This window comes from Protopterus annectens, chromosome 7.part0, assembly GCF_019279795.1.
Source record: "Protopterus annectens isolate FY-2018-M chromosome 7.part0, PAN1.0, whole genome shotgun sequence".
Lineage (NCBI taxonomy): Eukaryota > Metazoa > Chordata > Ceratodontiformes > Protopteridae > Protopterus > Protopterus annectens.
In genome coordinates this window covers 377,927,405-377,948,009 of record NC_056739.1, presented here as the reverse complement: position 1 = coordinate 377,948,009, position 20,605 = coordinate 377,927,405, and the positions used below count along the sequence as shown (strand labels likewise).

Genomic DNA, 20,605 nt, shown 5'->3' with positions numbered 1-20,605 from the left:
GATAGTTTCCAGGGCAGCCAGCACACACATTCATTATAATACCCTGGGCATTACAGACAACCTGGCAGTTGATGGAGGGGATGCCCCTGCGGTTGATGTAGGCCATACCCTGATCACTGGGTGGTGCTTTGATGCATATGTGCTTGCATTCTATAGCACCCACTACCTCAGGGTATTCTGCTAGTTGGTGAAGAGACGCATATTGCTGGCCAACACCTCACAGGTGTTGAGGAAATATATGTGCTCACTGGCATGTGCTGACATGGCATCCTAGAAGTAGTGGAATACTCTGGATGCTGATGCTTGTGAGATCCCCATGATATCCCCAGTTGAGTTTTGGGAGGTACCTGTGGCTAGTATTCCTAGGCCTACACATACCTTGGTATCCACTGGGATGGGTTCTGTTGGTCAGTTTGGTGTGTCAGGTGTGGCCGGCACAGCTCAACAATTTGCTGTAGGAGGTCCCTGTCCATTCTATAGTGCTCCACTATCTCCAGCTCATGTAGCCCCTGGTAGGTTACCCTGGGTCTGTACACTCTTCTGCATCTCCTCACTGTGGGTTGATTGGCAGCATTCACATCCTCACCACCCTCAGCCTCTTGCACATGTTGTTCTATGTTGCCTGGTGCAGCCCCTCTAATTTTGCAGGTTTGTTTGTTAATACACCAGTGGCGTAGAGTGTGGGAAAAACTAGAGTGGAAGGTGTTTACATAGTTTATAGTAGTGTTCTGGGCTGGGCTGCTCTGCTGCCTGTGTAATTGGCTGATTCTGATGCATTTCACCTGCCAGCTATGCTAGTTCACCTTGATTACCTTCCTACTGCTGTTTTCCCTTCCCATTGCCTTCCTGTTTAAGCCCGGGGTGCACTGCACAGAGTACTCAAATGTGCACAGTGCTGCTATTTCCTGGTTTAAATTTTTTCTTCTTCCTTTAAAAGCTGTTGCGTGGTGCGCATACCTGCTTAGGCAATGTAAAAAGTGCTAGGCAGATTCAGACACACCCTCTAGCTTAGCTGTGCTAAGCTAGGAGCAAACCCGAGCCACAGGGCTCCAATCTGCTTACAGTATGCCTGACACACACTCCCATGATATCACCTAACTCCTAGGCTTGCACCAAGCTATTCCTACTATTACACTGTTGTGACCTGACTAGCATGCTGGGGAAAACTGGGATTCCCTATCATTCTCCTCATTTGCATAGGATTGCCTGCTAATGCATAGTTACATGTCTCACACTGAGCCTCCCCCTTTAGCAACCACTACTCACTGGCCATGTTGCCTTCTGCCTGCCATTGACTTGCATGGCAGAATAATGATTTTAGTTAGAATGCTTAATTTGAGTTTATTTTGTTATTTTCCCCCGATCCCGTTTGCGTGCCGCTGCCATACGCTTAAACAGCTGAGATTGGCTAAAATATAATAAAAGTTAATTTTTTAATTTTTTTGCCTGTTTGCAATGCCAATGGCTTTATACTTGGCCATTGGCATGCTTACTAAGTGATATGCAGCCTTTATTTGGAGCTGTCACAGCTCCGTTTTTGGAGTTTGCAGAAATGTTCTCAGTTACTAACATACACATTAGATTTGAAGCCACCAGGGATCTTAGAGAGCTTTACATCTAAATAACTAATTTCTTGATCTTTGTTCTCATAAGTAAATCTCAAGAAGTTTGTACTATTATTAAGATATTCAATGAACTGTGTAATATCCTTCTGTTTCTTCTTCTATAAAATAAAAATATCGTCCAAGAATCTCAAATATGTACTTATATACTCATGATATCTACTACTAAAAACATGTTGCAATTCCCACCCTAGCAAAACAATATTTACATATAGGGGGTGCAGGCTGCACCCATGGTGACTCCTTTTGTTTTCTGATAGTACTCCCCTTCAAATAGCATGTAGTTATTATCTAACACATGTGCCATAATTTCACATACAAGTAGAAGTCGTCTGGGGTCTAAATTGGAACATTTAGATAGTATGCCTTCAAAAAGTTCCATCCCCTCCACTCTAGGTATGCAAGTAAATAAATCTTGGATGTCAATAGTCAAAAATATGACTTCTTCAGACCACAATTCCTGCTTTAACTGACCTAGGAAATCCCAAGAATCTTTTAAAATGTGGGATATCCCATCTAAAACATGTTTACAGGTTTTGTCAACAAACACTGCTAAATTAATTTATTTGCTTTTATTTATTAAAAGGAGTTTTCCATGGTCCTTTTGGTGCATTCTTTTTGTGGTTTTAGTCTATTGAGCACCTAGACACTCTTATTTGGTTAAATGCAATATTACCCATATTTTGGGAGTTATAGAAAATTATATTGCTGGTATACACTGTGGTGAAGATATATAAAGACCTGAGTTCATCTACTGGCTTGGGCATCTAAAGTTACTGGCAGAGGAAGATGAGAAAGCCCATGCTAGGGATAGGTCATCTATCTGTATACAGTTTGCAGCTAATCCTCCCCAAGGGCCAGGGACCCATGGGGGTGGGCATTGTCCAAGTCCCTACTGAGGCAGGATGTCACATGCTTATTTCCCTTTCTTTCCTGAGATATGAATGGATGAATGTACAGGGGTGGTAATTAGGTCCCAAATCTTTGACAGCAGTATGATATTGCCTCATTCTCCTCACTAGCTTATTGGACTGAAATTAGTCCAGGGTAAGTGGAGTCAGGTTCAATTGACCCAGTAAGTAAGGAGACACCCCTAGGGGCAAATTCTAGTCAGCTATGGGGAGCCAAAACAAATTATACATGTTATGTAAAATATGACAGACAGTCTAACAGGATTTAATTTGTTCTGCCCTATGATTACAAGATCTGACTCTCTCTAAGCCAGAAAGTTAACAAATTATAAAAGCACTTGGGAGACATCTAAGTAATAGCAGGTAACAAACTTGGTTTGTAAATGTTAAATCCTTCTTAAAGGTATCTGTGGTTTCTATATGAAAAAAAGATTTATGTCTGAAGAAAAGCTAAGAACAAAAAGACAGCGCTATCCTGGAGTCTGAACCTGTGAGTTTTGTTCTTTGCACTTCTCTCTGCCCAGAAATTCAGCTACTCTAGTCAGTGCTTAGAAATTATTTCAGATAAGAAGCAGGTAGGAAAAAAGTTCAGCTAAAGACATACATTTTTCTTTCTTTTAGTCCATTTCTTCCAAAGGATTATTTCCTTTTCCCCTTTACAATTCCATATTTTATTGGATATTTACCTGCTAACTACAGACTGTGGCAATATAATGCTGCAAGGATTAAATACCGCTTAAGTATTATACTTTTTCTTCACTTTTAAAAAATGTATGGCTAGGCATCTATATGTGATAAGAGCTTATCCTCCTGTCATCTAGGCTACCCTGTTCTCTCCATACTGCTTTGAGGCCATTTCTCCCGTGTCTCACCCAACATCTTTATTATATCTGCTATGACCTCATCTGAGTCTGTGCTTTCCTTGAAATGCTAAATGGTGATGAGCTGCTGGGTCCATCTCTAATTGGGCAGACTGCTCCGCTACCACTATAATTTATGTATATTTGGCTTATTGGCAGGAGTGAAACATTATCCTGGAAGATTCCCCAGCCTGGTAATCTGAAATAGTGTAAGATTACTACTACTATGGGCAAGGACATCAGGGCAGAAGACTATAATGCTGGAAAAACTAACAGCCTTCCATTAAATGTTTGTATTTATGGCAGGGGCACTGTAACATTTTTCAGTGTAGCTACTGAGGGCATGTGAGTAGTGTAGGGCACTAAACCAAGAATGAGTTGTGAGAAAGGTGTGTGGAGATGTTTAGTGTGATGTCTTGCTGGGTGTGCATGGTATAGGCCCATACCCAGGGCAGCAGTGCATATTTCCTGCATGCTCTTTTGGCCACCTTGTACTAGTGGGTTGCTTAATTTATATTTGTGCTATTATTATACTTTTATCTGTTTAATACCAGTGGTATGATCTGAAAGCATAACCCTAGTTGTCATAAGATTTATGACTTTAACATAAAATTTTAATTCTACTCTTGGGCAGTGGGTTGGTCCAATTACTTTAGCTTTTGCCAGCTGTCTTCTGTTTTACAAATAGATTGCAATCTGTGTATATTGCTATTCAATGCTCATCTGAGGGATTATTCAGACACCACAGAAAGTAAAAGAAAGTATAAGAAGTTAAAGGGGGTTCCTATTACGTGATCGAAAGTATAAAACTTCAAACACCACAAGATCGAACTTGTATGTTTGAAGTTTTATAATTTCGAACACAAAAAAAAAAAAAAAAAAAACCGGACAGAAAATAACTGTCGTAAGTATATTTCCCTTTACTGCACTATAGTGCAATCTCGAAGTTGGTATATTTAAAGAGGGGGGGTGTGGGGGGTGCCCCCCTGCTTACAACAGTTATTGAGCTGATTTTGTTTTTTTGTTTTTTTTTTAATTCGAATTGCTGAAACTTCGAACACTTGTGTTCGATGTTTTCAGGTTCGAAGTTTCAGCAATTCGATAACGTAATAGGAATTCATTCAAAGGTACAGGATATGAAGTGGGATGAAGTAACAGCTAGAGAGATTGAAACAAAGTTAAGAAATGCCTCTAACTGGAAAACACCAGACCCAGATGCAGTACCTAACTTCTGGTTGAAAGTATTAACATCTTTGCATGAAGATTTAAACATGAGTAAGAACTATTTATATGTACACTCTGAACAGACACTAACCTGGTTAAGAAAAGGAAAAGCAATGCTCCTACTTAAGAGTGAACCTGCAAGCTAACCAAAAAATTATAGACCAATAACTTGCCTTCTGACAATGTATAAACTGTACACCAGAATTGATGTCGACAGAGTTTATAGTTATTTAGAAGAAAACTCAATCATGGCAATACCACAAAAGGGCAACAAAAGAAATTCATATGGAAAAAAGGATCATTTGTTGCTAAATAGAGTCATAATGGAGAACTGTAAAAAAGGGAAGAATCTAAGTATGGCATGGACTGACTACAAAAAAGCATTTAATAGTATCCCACATTCATGGATAAAAGAGTGCTTAAAATGTATAAGATATATCCTACACCGATCAGCTGCATTACAGTGACCATGAAACAGTGGCAGACCATTTTGCAATTAAGCCATGATAAAGGGAAAATTATTACTCCAGAGATAAAAATCCAAAGGGCGATATTCCAGGGTGACTCCCTGTCACTTCTGCTATTCTGTCTTGCCCTTAACCCATTAAGCTGTCTGCTTAACAGATTATGTCATGGATATAATTTGGTTCCTAGAAAACAACAAAGTGTAAAGACTCCTCATCTTCTTTTTGTCAATGATTTAAAACTGTATAGCTTATCAGATGAGGAACTGGAAGCACAACTGCAAGCTGTCAAAACTTTTTCAGATGACATACGGATGTAATTTGGTCTTAATAAGTGTGCAAAAGTAACCTTTAAAGCAGGAAAACTGCAGCACCGAGAACACATCAGTTTGGGACAAGAATGTCATATAAAAGAACTTGAGCAAGAGGGAGTGTATAAATATTTTGGATCTGATGAAGGATCAACAATAAAACATGAACAAATGTGAATAAAACTTAATAATGAATATTTTACAAGACTTAAATTAATCCTGAAAACAGCACTGACATCTAGGAACAAAATTCAAGCTATATTCCCATTTGCTCTTCCAGTCCTAACTTACAGTTTTGCAGTGACTGACTGGCCCCAAAATGTGTTGGATAGATTAGATAGGCAAACAAGAAGGATGCTTCATATTCACCAAATGATTTATAAAAATCAGTACATACCAAGATTATATATTCCCCATTCCGAAAGAGGTATGAGCCTCTTTGAAATTGATTGCATTTACAGATCTGCAATTGTGGGACTGCACCCATATCTGCTGACCTCACAGGACCCAAATGTAGTGAAAGTTTTGAAACATGAGGAGAATAAATCTAAGATGACTTCCCTGCTTAGTCTAGCAGAAGCATATTGATGTCAAGCAGGAATGGAAATCAAACCAGAAGTTGATAAAAATCAGGCAGAAACTGAATGTGCCAAAAAAACAAAAGAAAAATATAAGGCGAAGGAGCAGATGAGAAGTCAGGAAATGTGGAAAATGCATAAATATAGTTGCAAGTATAGAAAACTCCTGGAAGAAACTGATATTGATCAGGACTGAATGCAGGAATGGTTAAGGAGAGGTGAATACAAACCAAAAGATAAAAGGTTAATATTGGTGGCCCAAGACCGTGAACTATGTACATAATGGTTTACAAAGTCCATTGAAAATGTGGGAGAAACAAATAAATGTAGCTTTTGAAAAACAGAATTGGAAACAGTCACACACCTCTGCTGGTTGTGACATACTATGGAAGAAGGACTGTATACTGGAAGGCATAATAGTGTAGCAAGACTGTTACACTGGGGATCGTGCAAACATTATGGTACTGAAGTAGCTAAAAAACACTGTAAACATGAGCCATAGAGGATAATTGAAAATGATGAAGTCTACATCACATGGGATCACCCTTTATCAACAGTTCAAAAGATAGAAGCAAGAAAACTTGATATAGTTGTCCATGAAAAGATGGCAAAAGTAGCATTGATCATTGAAAGCACTACACACAGTGACTACAGTGTCTTGCGTACAGAGAGACACAATGTCATAAAATATCAGGATTTGCAGGCAGAAATGAGAGGAATGTGGAAGAAAGATACCCAGACAGTTCCAGTAGCAGTATTCCATAACTTTCATGCTCTATATGAACAAGAAAGAGCTTTTCAGTGTAAAGATGACAGTGTGTAAACTAACCATAAAGTTGTTTCGTGTATTATTTTATGGGTGTTTATTTACAAAGTTTTTATGCATTCCATGAACTCTCATGTTGTGTTTCTGGAAAAATCCATACACTGTACAAAAATGCTGACATATCAAATAAGATGAAGAATAACTTGCTCTATTTAGATGGATCTTTAGCATTCATACACTGAACTAGCACAGTTGGAACTTATTTCAAACATATCATCGCTGAATGTGACCCTCCTTTTGTAGCTATTTTAAAATGATATAGGCTTCACTGTTTACACTATCTTTACAATGAAAGATGACTTATAGCTACTCTATTTCTTCATATATACTGTTTCTTGTTTTCTACTGATTTTCTTTTTTTGTTTCAATAGTGTCATATAATTTCTGGAAACTGACAATACTGTGTTTTATAGTTGCAATAATATTTCTTTTGCATAATATAAGTCTGCCATAATTGTTTGGTGTTACCTTTTTCCACCCTCAGTTTATTCCTAAAAGATATACTTAACAATAGAATATTTTAAGATATCAGAACATAACTACTTATGCTTAAGTAACTCAGCTCTTTGTCTTAAAAAGGCTGTTATTGATACCTAAATCGTTCACTCTACAACTTGCTTCATTCAAGTGAAGATCTTGGGAGAACCAGAAATGTTGCTGGTGTAAGGGAATGAAAGTGATACTCTGTGGGGCACCATCCCATCATAGGACACACACTTCTCAAACATACCCCAAGATGGCACCTGTAATGGGAGGGCTGAGAAATTCATGTACATCACATCATTGGAATGTGGGACTAAACTGGGGACTCTACCAAAAACCTACATGTAACAGATGAAGAAACTAAGTCATGCTCTAATGTGTTAAAATCCTGGGATTTTCTAGGAGGAAAGCACAGTCTGTGGAAAAGTATTGCATTTAACTGCCTGCTGTAAGAGGAAGGATTTGCAGACTCTATGAAAGAGGTAACCCCCCTCCCAGACCCAAACCGGGGTAACAAATTCTGTGAGTTACCAGTGCTAACTGCTGTGCCACTGTTCAAGCTATCTTTAAAAAAATGTTAAATAGAATAATTTAGATTAGTTCAGTTGTCCACAACATTCAATTAAAATGACCAAAACAGAATTTGAGTCAATAATGGAATAACTCACTACAGAACAATGCAAAAATATTATGCCAGAAAATGGCTATAAATATTTAAGCCTTATCCCTTATCTCACTTTGTTGAAATTACTGTCATATAGTACTAATCCAGCTCAGATATGCCTAGAGTGTAATGATCTGGTGAATATTAAAACTTCTGCTTGACTTAGGTAGCAGCATAGGAGAAAGATTCTAGTATAGCAGGAATAATTGACTGTTTTACAAGACGCATTTAACGGACCACTATGGACAGAAACTAAATGTGCCATGAAGTTCTACACAATTCAAATCTGTCAGCAGCACACTGACACACTGATTGCTACTAATTTTTTCTAACATTGCTGACATGTTCTCGTTTTTGGAAAGCTAATTCTTGCCCATAGTGCACTGAGGGTTCAGCTGATATAACTATTGTCCTAATCAGTGCTATCAAATCAAACTCTCATTGCTTAGAATGGAAGTAGGGAGATACTTTCAATTTTGAGACGCCACAGCCAAAATTCCTGACTTTTTGCTAAAAGTTCTTGCAGAAGTGGGTAAGATAACATAGCCTTTTAAATGATTTTTAGATTCATGTCCATTTTCCCATTTTCTTTCCACCCCTTTCCTTCTCTGTATTAGCACACTGTGTCATATTTCATGACTTTCAAAGCTCGACTAATTAAGTTGCTGTAAGTGATTATCAGGTTTTATTCACCTTCAGATTATAAAAGACTTTGACTTTTCCTTCTTTAGTGCTGAAAATTTGTAATTTCATGACAGCACATAGACAAAACGTTGCACATTTCTTAAAAAAAGCTGTGACTTTTGAGCCTTAATAGCTTAAGAATTCAGTGGGTGTAAAATAGTTTCATGTATCTTGCTGTCTGTTTTTGTTGGAATCTTTTAGATGTTACAGAAAAATGATGCAAAAGCAGGAGAGAAACATTCATTTTTTTCTTTCAGTCAAAATATAGTGTGCAGTGATGAATCTGGTTAAGGTAACATGTAACAGATGAAGAAACTAAGTCAAGCTCCAACATGTTAAAATATTGGGATTTTCTAGGGAAGAAAACACAGTGTGTGGAAAAGTATTGGATTTTACTGCCTGCTATAAGATGTGAACAAGAAAGGCTGTGACCATTAAGTAATCTATACAAACTAAAGCGATCAATGAAATTGAACTCTTATGAAGATATTGTTCTGTGTTCCGGACAATACCTTAGTCACCTAAAGGAGGGAACCTTTGCAGAAATTGAAATGGGTAAATTATTTAAGAGAAGACTATGAGAACCAAGAATGAAACTCTTACCTAATGTGTTTTAAATATTCTAGGCAGTGACAGTCCACTACTAGAAATGCTAAATGTATTAATGTGTAAACAAATATGGCAATGGTTTAGATAGTAAAGAATCTGAAAGACACATTTTTTTATAACCATATTATCTGTCTCCCTTATCTACATAAAGAAAATGTGGAATGAGTTTCTAAATTATTTTTTTTAATTCTAGTTAAAGGAAGTCTTACAGAATCTTTAGCAAGGTAAGCCAGTACAAGAAAAGTGCTTAGGTTCAACTTTTACTTGGATGAGATAAACAAGACATTTTCTCCTGATCGTTAGGCATTCTGAACACACTTTAGAGTGATATGAGCTGAGGCTACTGTACCAATATTTGTTTGCTGTAACATAAATTTACTTAAGATCTACATTTTTCCTGCACCAAAACATTCTTAGAATCCCCCTGACCTTGCTTACCTTTGATTCGGTTTGCATGGAGATACAGGTTCTCCAGGTTTGGATTCACAGGTGGTATTTTTTGCAGTTTATTGTAAGACAGATCCAGTTCAATCAAACTGCTGCTGTTAAATGTGTTGGATGGGATCCCTGCATCTGTCAGGTCATTCTTGGACAGCCTCACATACCTCAGCCTAAGGAATTTGCTAAAGTATTCATCTGGAATTGTATTCACATGATTGGACTCAAGATAGAGCTGGTTTAAGGAATTTGGGAGATTTTCAGGAAGCTTCTTAAGCTTGTTGTTACTCAAGTCTAAGAGGGCCAGAGAGGACAAGCCTCTAAGTGCTCCACCAACATCCTTCAGCTGGTTGTCATTAAGATAAAGAGCAGTGAGATTATCCAGACCTTCTAGACCATCTGCAGGAATAGATGATAAATAGTTTGAAGACAACTGCAGCTCCTTCAGTGACCTTGGCAGTGCAGTGGGAATCTTGGTGAGTTTGTTGTGGTGCAGATATAATCTTTCCAGGTTTTTCAGTTTGGAGAAGACTTTGCTGTCTATTTGTTCACTAGTTAAATTGTTGTTGTGTAATATGATCCATATTAGACCAGTTGCATTGTCAAACACTCCATTTTGAATGCTGGCAATTTGATTGTTCTGGAAATAAACATATTTCATCCTGGAGGGTACATATGGGATATGCTTTAATTTGCGACTGTCACAGTACATAGCTGTGGGAAAGTTGGAAGGACAGTGACATTCCAATGGACAATCCGCAGATCCAGAACTCTCCAAATATGCATATGGATTATAACCCCTTCTCAGATAGTTAAGCCAAGTGAAGAATCCGTTATCATACTGACAGTAAGAAGCTCCACAGAAACTAGCAATTATAAAAATAATGAACAACTTCATCTCTGGAATTCCTGTTGGTGTGAAGCACAGACCCTTGGATCACCTGAAAAAAACAAAAACAAAACAAAAAAAATATCAATCTTGTAAATGCTTATTCTGTTTTAGATACAATCACAAATTCAAGAAAAAGCTAAAGTATAAATGGTACAGGGCATACAGCTAATCCACTTATGATAAATACATTATCAGGTGTCACTTCCTATTTTTCTCCACCAAAACCAATTTAAAAACATTTTAAGTGCACAAGACTTTCATCCAGTGTAACTTTTAAAGGTCTTATTGCCCTCTGCTGTGGATAAGAAACAGTCCACGGCACAAAAATTTCATTTAGTACATTTAAGGGTTTTAAGGCTCTTTTCAGAGATTACTCCAGTCAAGTTTCAGCCATATGGCTTAAGGCTCCTCTGTGATGTACAACAGAAACCTGCCCAATTAATCTCCCAAATGACCGTGGTGTGGTTTCTTTGGTATGACAGCTTAGCATGGATTAGCACAAAAAGCATTTATTAACTCACAATCTACATATTGAAACAAATGCACCGATATCAGCACATTCGAATAAACAGAATTTGCCATGATTAAGCTATTGTGTTCTGAGTTGTCTATAATCTACAACAGAATCTGCTACATACAAAGAATCACATTAGTTCTGAACTTGGAAACAAGAAACCTAATTCATTCTTTGTGCCGTGGTGCGTAAGGGGGGTGGATCTTAGGTTCATAGGTTCATACTAGGCTATCTGCCCTAGGGCATTTATAAGCCTAGCCAGTGTGTGTTTGGCTTTCGCCACCCATTTTAAATTAATTTTGCTATGCCCTTTTTCAAGGTTAGTATACTGTGCCTCTGTCTAACACTGACACAGAAGTGATACCCGGGGTAAACCTACGATCTCCCATCCACTCATCAAGATTCCTCTTGAAGAGAGTCAATGAGGGACTCTGCCTAACCTGGACTGGGATTTTATTCCAGAGTGAAGGGAGCCTCTGGGTTATGAATCTGTCCCTCCAGCATGTCCTATTTATTTAAGTGCTGAGGTTCAAGTCTCTCGAGCGCGTAGCTTGATGGGATTTGGATTTTCTGAGGTGCAGCATGTCCATTAATTCCGGGTTGGACATGGCTTTTTATCTTGTGTAAGTACTTAGTATTACTCCAGACCTATACCAGTAGCCTTGCTGTTGTCATTTTGGATATAAATATTCAAAAAATGGGCAAACTCAATATGACCATTTTGGCTGTGACTATAAGAGAAGGATAATTTTCTTAAGATAGGTCCCTGATTAAATATTTTTTGCATGTATTTGAAATGCACTAATTTGATTTTCTTAATGTATGTTCTGGATCATATAAAAACAGAGTAAAGTAAAATATTTACCAAGGCACCAAAGTTCTCTTCAAACAGAGTCCACAGGTACCACCAAGGATTGAATACCAGCAGTTTTCTTTGAAAACACAGCTTTAATGAAGATCAACAAAAGCCACATGCACTCCAGGCATTAACTTCTCCTATTCTAATATGTTTTCGTTTGCAGTTTACTTCATCAGATGCGGACAGACTTATGAACCATTCCTTTTATACACCCTCTACTTGGTGAATTGAATTAATTACCCAATGAAATAAAAATGTTAATTAGCAATTAATACAGAATACAATAAATATAAAGTGACTGTGTACATATACAACCCTCTCTAAATGAGAAGTACATATACCACCATTTTACTTATTAAAATCCATGTTACCTAAGTACCTCTATCTAAAAAAATAATGTTTTGTGTTAAATCCTTCATAAATTAATATAAAATCATGTACTCTAAAACTGTATGCTCATCTGATGAAGTAAATTGCAAACGAAAAAGTATTAGATAGGAGACATTAATGCCTGGAGTGTATGTGGTTTTTGCTGATCTTCATTAAAGCTGTGTTTTCAAAGAAAACTGCTGGTATTCAATCCTTGGTGGTACCTATGGACTCTGTTTGAAATGTTCTAGATCATAGTACAGAATTCTGATATTTCTCTTTCACATGGATCATCCCAGAGAAGATGCCAGAGTTTGTAATTTTATTTCTTCTGTTTTTTCACTGGACATTTTAAAACAATGTTGTGTGCTTTAGATAATGACTTCATTACTAATTCCTTTTATATTGCTATGGCAGATGTCGCTGATTCAGATCCCCAGAAAGGAATAATTCAGTCCTTAACTAAATCTAAATTTTGAAATAGCCAAAAGTTTGCAAAGTGGCATAGTGAAAGTAGCCAAAAATGTACTGGGCAATAAATCACAAATCAGTCATGAGCGCAGTACCCCAACTTTCAATCTTGGGTCTATTAACATTTGAGTTTCTTTTTGCTGAAATTACATGTGAGGTACACATACTGTCACAGAGAAAATGCAACACTATCAAATTAAGAATGGACAAAATATGGTTAACTACTGGACTGTCTGGACTCAAAACACCGAGGAACAAAATCCTGGAAAAAAGTGAATCTCAAATCACTCTTCTCCTTAAAACCTTTTTCAAGGGAAAAGCCCACCCACACTCTAAATTTGTATACCAACTGCAAGATTGTTACTTCTCAGCAAAAAAGGGAATATCCTGAGAAATAGCATCTTGTATTTAGTATATGCAAGTCGGTTCTTTCAGCCATTTGGTCTCCATGTTTCAGGACTTGCTCTAGTGAGAACCAACATTTCCGATGGGTACCAAATTATATTTCTGTATGTCATGTGAGTTTTTCTGCCTCAACTGTAACTTTTCTTTGGATTCAGAAACATGGTTACGCAGCGCCAGACTGGCAACCATTTATCTATCTTGTGTGACATAGTAAAGCTCATTTAGATTAACATTGTGAACTAGCACTGCAACTAATGAAAAAAAAAAACACATGGCTAGAGCAGGGCCTGTGGTGATGGCATCTGTACTGACAGCCAACTGCTTTTTTGGCAGCCACCATAATTAGACACTGCAAGGCCTTACCATATCTAGGCAATTCTGATTCGGGTCTATATTATAACATCGAAATCTACAAAGATCGAATGTTATAATATCAAACCCTAAACATCGAAATCCGCAAACATTGAACAGTCAGAATAACGATTTTTTTTCCCAGGGGAAAAAAAAAATCACTATTCCGAGAAACATACACACAACACAAACACACACAAAAAACAGCAATCCACACACATACAATTAAAATCCTACACTTAAACCTAAACTAAACTTTACATACACTACTAGCTATCCACTTACCTTAACCCGACCCTAACTCTAAGGTCCGTCACTTTCACACACTCACCTCACCCGTGCCCTAACCCTAACTCACCTAACCCACCCTCTAACCCTAACCTACACACAACTGCACACTTACCTGACCCGCTCCCTAACCCTAACTCACCTAACCTGCCCCCTAACCCTAACCAACACACAATCACACACTTACCTGAACCCAACCCGTAACGCTCCAACATATTGAATGCTGAAAACAGTGAAGCCACAGCAACGGCCCACCAAATTCTTTCCCTGTGAAAGAATTCGGTGTCCTGCACCTTCGCTGTTTTCAGCGTTTGACAAAACTGGTTCGATATTATAACATTCGAACTTTATAAAATTTGATGTTATAAAATAGACCCTTCTGATCTCTATCATAGCTCAGAAGAGCTATCTCCCTCATCACACCAATCTGCCCCCCCACCCAGCATCTCTTCTTAAAGTCCACCAACTCACCTCACTCCCAGAAAATATGTTCCAGTTACCTCTTTCTTCCCAATCACACCTCCAACATTTGCTGTCTACCTGAGGAAAAATTGTCTGGAGTCTACTTGGGGTATAAAAAAAATCTATGTATACATTTGCAAGGTAAAATTCTAAATCTTACAGATTTTGTTGCATATTTGGGAGACATACATATATCCTCCCATTACTTCTTTGTGAACTGCTTATCAAATTTCTCTTCCCAGTCCTTTCTTACATCCTGTGATTGATTCTTATAGTGTTTGTGCAATATTTTATATGTTGTACTAATTATTCCTTTTTTAATGGCAGCTTCTGTTCTAGATTCTGGTAAAAACTCTACCAGTGCTGTTCTTTCATTTAGGATGCCTTATTTCTTTCTCTTTGCCTATACTCTGATAGCAATCCTTCACAGGGAAGGCAATCTCTAACATGTCATCCAAATAAATTCTTGGCATCTTCCCATTCTATCATCTTTCCCTCTCTAGTTACTTTCTCCCAGTTCATTGGTTCCTTTGCCAATTTTCTCCAACAAATTCCAGCCCCCCTGTTGCCTATTGTCTATATCCTTAACTGCAGTCATCCTTATCAGCAGAATTTCCTTTGTCCATTCCCATGTTGGCTTAATTCTTAGTGTTCTTTCTGCTATTTTTTAGCTATAACATTCTGTATGATTATTGTTATTCTCCATAAAGCCCTGCATCCATATCCCTGTCTCTCCTTGATTCCTAAGCTTCCTCTTTGTTCCATCATCATCCATTTCCAGTTTGAGTTATAGTTTACTCCTTGTGCTATGTATAGGAGCCTTAACTGTGTAACTGTGAAAAATCCCTTCAAGTTGGGTAATCCCAATCTGCCCTGTTCAACTGAAAGAATCAACTTATCTCACTTGACTCTTGCAGTCTTCCCTTCTCAGATAGTCCTTCAGCTCTTTATTATTTGCTATCCACAACTTCTATGCTGGTTGATAAAAATAAGCCTGACCAGTGTATAAGACTAATGGGACTAAAAATATTTTTACTGCTTGTATCTTACTATCCACATAACAAAGCTTTCATTTTCTCAATTTTTGTATTATCGTTTGTTTAGTTTCTTCCCACATAGTCTTAGCTGCCACACCAGAATCATTTTTAATCCATACTCCTAAATACTTCATTTTATCATGTCCCCATAAATACGGATATTGCTGAACCAGTTCATATGTAGTACATAATTTACTGTTATTGCCTTTGTTTTAGCTTCATTAATTTTGTATCCCAAAGAGATTTCAAATTGTCACAACATGTTCCACAACATTGTAATGTCTCTTTCTGGTTTTGTCAGGAATAAAAATGATATCATCTGCAAATACAGCTAACTTTCTTGGCTACCATACCAATTATATCCTTGCATTTCTGAGTCCCTTATTTTATTTACTAATGGTTCTGAATATAATGCAAATAAAGGGGAAAGAGGACAGCCCTGCCTGGTTCCTCTGCTCAAGCAGAAATTATTAGAGGACCCCACCCACTTTAATTTTCACCTCCGATCCCTCATATATCCTCCTAATCAACCTTATTTTTCAGGAAATGCAAATGCTTCCATTGCCCTGCTCATAAAGTCCCAGCTTACCCTGTCAAATGTTTTCTCTGCATCAAGACCCACCTTTAACTTCCCTCTGGATCATCAATGTTCTGTTAATGTTGTGAAATGTTTGCCTCCTTTCCACAAAACCACATTGATCCATATCTATCAATGTTGATAATACTTTTGCCATTCTTTTAGCCATTATAGACATGAACACTTTATAATCATGGCTTAATATTGAAAAAGATTCAACAAAATAGCCAGCACCAAAGTGTTAAAAGCACACTTTTATTAACAAAAATAACTACTAGCTCCATCTATTCAATTCATACTGGTTTCGGCATTACTGTCTTCCTCAGTGAACAAACCATATTGACAAAAACCACGACATGGAGAGCATTTATATAACTAAATATTTAGTGCACCCTTCCTGTTGCATCATATCCCCAATAAGGAGCATATCCCCACCCACTTATAATTGGTCATTTAGACCATGGGGAAAAAAGACCCCTAGCCTAATAATCAGCTTTATTTCTTTATAATTTAGGATGGAATGCCAACCAGCTTTATTAGTGCTGTTCCCCTGAATCTTATCTATGACCATGAACATAAATCAGGCAGAATTATGGGACCTATAGTGTCTGGATAAGGCATTAGTCATTCATTTGTTATGGACATCAAGTGTTAAACAAGTACAGTAGGCTAAATATACTACCCAGTCTGTTCCGCAATTAGCGAAAAAATTGATATCATAAACCTGACCAGTATTCTTACTGGAAAATTGTTTAGATTTTAGCATAAACTAAACAGTTTGTCCCTGTGCTTGTTAACTGGTGACCCAAAGGGCCCTTTGTACTGTCATGTTTATAATGTGAAAAATATGATCCCAGGGTCCTCCCCCTCTGAAAGGAATACTGACACCTAGAAGGTAAAACCTGACTCAATTCTTCATTAGCCAATAATATATTCTAGTTCTTAGACACCACATTTTTAAGTATATTAATATTTCTTCCATATGTAGTTACTAACCTGATAGTGTTACCCTCCTCATTCAATGTTTTATTTCTATATTCCAACAATTGGGGTCTTTGTTGTTTGGAAGCCCAATCTCTAGCTAGTGTTATATCCCTTGGTCTATAGCCTTTAACCAAGAATCTTTGTGTTAGATCTTTCTGATATAAGTTAAAATCTTCCCGAGTGGAACAAATTCTCCTAATACAAAGAAATTTGGATTTAGGTATATTTCTGATGGTGTGGGATGGATGTAAGCTAGAGGCAAATAATAGATTATTATACTGGGTATACTTCCTATAGACTTGAGTTCTTAGAGTATGATCCGGGTTTCTTAAGATAGTAACGTCCAAAAAATTGATATGTTGTGCATCGCATGTCAAAGTAAATTCTATCCCCCACTTGTTATCATTCAAGTCTTGGACAAATTCCATTAAGTATTGATTGTCCGCCCGCCACACCAACCAACAATCATCTAGAAACCTCCTCCAAATATCAATTTCTGTGCATCATTGTATATCAGATGTTCCTCAAGATACCTCATGAATATAATCACATAGATGGGGGCAAAAGATGCCCCCATCACGGTACCTTGAATTTGCCAATAGCAGTCCCCTTGGAAATAGAAAACATTTTCTGTTAAAACATGTTTGGCCATACATATCAGCAATATATTGAAACCTGGCGGGTATAAGTTGATCGTCTTCAACCAGTATTCCAATGCCTGCAGGCCAGCTGTCTTAACATCCAATGTACAAAGAAGCCAAGTGAGTTCTAATTGTGTATCAACAACAATTTTTAAAAATTGTGTGGTGTCTTGTATCCTGGCTCTTATAAGTTTTAATAAGGGCTTCAGTTACTTAATCAGAAAAGCAGGCAGAGATTCTGTAAGTGAAGTAAGTATAGGTCCCATAAGTCTGCCATATTTATGTTCATGGTCATAGATAAAATTCAGGGGAACAAGAGTAATAAAGCTAGTTGGCATGCCATCCTAAATTATAAAGAAAAAAATGGATTATTAGGTTAGAGGGTATTTTTCCCCTGGTCTTAATGACCAATTATAAGTGGGTGGAGATATGCTCCTTATTGGGGATATGATGCAACAGGAAGGGTGTATTAAATATTTAGATATATAAATGCTCTTCATGTTGTGCTTTTGTCAATATGGTTTGTTCACTGAGGAAGGCAGACATGCCGAAACTAGTATGAATTGAATAGATGGAGCTACTATTTATTTTTGTTAATAAAACTGTGCTTTTAACACTTTGGTGCTGGCTATTTTGGTGAATCCAGTTGGTGTTTTGGCTGTTTGCACCTGCCGTACTTGCAAGAATTTGTTTGAGTTTCCTGTGGTTTGGCACACTGTTGGCCCAGTGTTAGCACCATCTGTGTTCGTGGCTGCATCATCTTATTGTTGGTTCCCTTATTGAGATAATTTACCAACCACATTTACTCTTGGTCTCCCCATTGAAGTCTAGTTTACATTATATTTTGGGACTGTGCAGAGGTCTCTTTGATATCTTATACTTATTGAAGCAGTTATTCATTGGGTATAGTAATTTGGTGACTTATTCATTTTGGTTCCAGTTGTATGTAGGCATAAATTTATTTTGGAGTGATTATTAAAATTAATCAAGATCTTTTGCCTACACAAATTCAGTCACAATTTATTCGACTCTGAGTGAAGCAAGTAATCAAGGGGCTCATGAACATGATATGATCACAGGACACTCATTTTTGGAATGAAGGTTGGTATTTGACTTTATGGTGGATATATCATAGTCTCTGAAGTACAGCGCCTTCAACGTACACCATTATTTCTGTAGGTTTTATATGGGTCTTTGTATTACTTATATGTTTCAAAGTGGATGATCTTTTGCAAGTATTCACAGAACTGCTTACCTCTGTGGGTTTATAGAAGGGACACCTTTTTTTCTTGACTTATGCAGGGGCCTAATGTTCGGATTGTTACACAGTGGATTTAGGGCTGGTGTTTAGGCCTACCGAGGAGATCCTGGTCAACATCTTGGAGTACCTAATGTATACGCTTTTGGGCGGAACATCACATATATATGAATATGTGTTACCTTTATACTATTTCTTTACCTCATGGTGGTTGGAAATAAAGGAACATTTTTAGGGCTGGGTTCTTTTGTGGACCGATGCTTGAAACTTGGCCTGTAGCCTCTCTTGAGTCTCTACACATGTTTATCGTAAATGTTGGAACTGTTTTTTATGAGGGAATACGTTTCCTAACCAATATGAGGGACTAAGGAAGATAATTTTTTGTGGATGGGACACTATTAGATGCACAGTGCTTTGGACTTTCATATTATTTTGGACTGTGTTGCTGAATCAGAACTGGTGTTGAACTTATTACCGGAATTTATGTGTGATGTGTTTTTTGGGGGATACATGAATATACTATTGCCAAATGCCTGTTCTCACTAGCAGTTATTAAACTAATATTAGTAAACCAAAGACATTTTTTTTGTGTGATAGTTAGGTAATTTTTTTTTATACATTGACATATATTGCCTATCATGTTTTAGACATTATGTAATCATATTATGCTTCATGGTAGGCATTATATATATGGTGAACGGAGTTGGTTCCATATTTGATAAGTTTAGTTTTATACAGCTGGCTGGAGAAGTTGGTTCCCTGAAAAATATATTAGGAGTGGTTCCATTTGGAATTATTTGAATGGCATTAGTTACCTTTTTTTCTTTTTGAGTGATTTAACTTATATAATTGGCATTTCAATATAAAAGCAGTAGTGTTTTCTTTGCTCATCACAAGGGGAGTTTTGGAGCTATTTACATGGTGAGGATTGTGAGCTTACTGTCATGGATTTGAATATGATATTACAGGTCTTGTGCGCCGATTAGAATGATATATAGAACTTTCATTTGGCATCGCTTGATGATGGGGTAGCCAACAAAGACAATATGGATCCAGCTGATGGCTGCATTCTATTATTTAATAAGTTGGGCAGAAATATGAAAATGCTACGCACAAACATATGGCATCTTAAGCTATTCAAAGCTTATCAAAATAAAAGCATAACCCCCTAGGGGTTTGAGGGTGAAAATACAACCCCTTGTTGGCAAAATGGATGACATATTGATGAATGAATGGAGTTTAGCTCAACAACAAGCATCCATGTCTTTTGTTAATATTTTGTCCTCTTATTATGAAAGTGTAATTGAGGAGAGTGTTGGGGAGGTTAAAAAAGTTTGTGAAGAGCTTAAGCCTTTTGAGGGACAACTCCACTATGTCACCTGTTTAAACAAACTCACCAAGGACCTATTGGTATTTGAGAATCAAATCAAAGACAAAAAGCTACATAAATTTAACAGGGATTTGGAGGGGGGAACCTTTTGAATATCAGAAAATTGTAAATTTTTTGGACCCTGACAAATCAGCGGCTATTTCTAGAAAAAAGAGACCCCACTCTATATTAAAGAAATCAGGGACTGGGTATGTCAGCACTTCGGGAGATGAATCCTCGGCCATGGACACAGAGGGTCCTGACATAAGGGAATCACCCAACCCCAAAATGCAACGTGGTTTGGACCACCCCTTAGATTTGGCAGACATAGAGGTAGGCGGAAACACAGGAACAAACACTGTGGAAGGTCTTCTTCAGTCATTAATAACACGGTAACATAACATTATAATATTCATAACATCTCCACTTTTGATTTGTCAGATGAGCAGAAACA

At 37.4% G+C, this 20,605-nt stretch overlaps 1 protein-coding gene across 1 annotated transcript in view; it reads right to left on the bottom strand.

Annotated features, from left to right (window-relative positions):
* FMOD (fibromodulin) overlaps window positions 1-20,605 on the bottom strand; it is a 178,604-nt gene that overhangs the window by 55,244 nt on the left and 102,755 nt on the right. Inside the window, exon 2 of the mRNA XM_044076943.1 lies at window positions 9,675-10,615. Within this exon, the coding sequence (XP_043932878.1) occupies window positions 9,675-10,572 (898 nt within the window). The 5' untranslated portion in view covers window positions 10,573-10,615. The remainder of the gene's footprint in view (window positions 1-9,674; window positions 10,616-20,605) is intronic.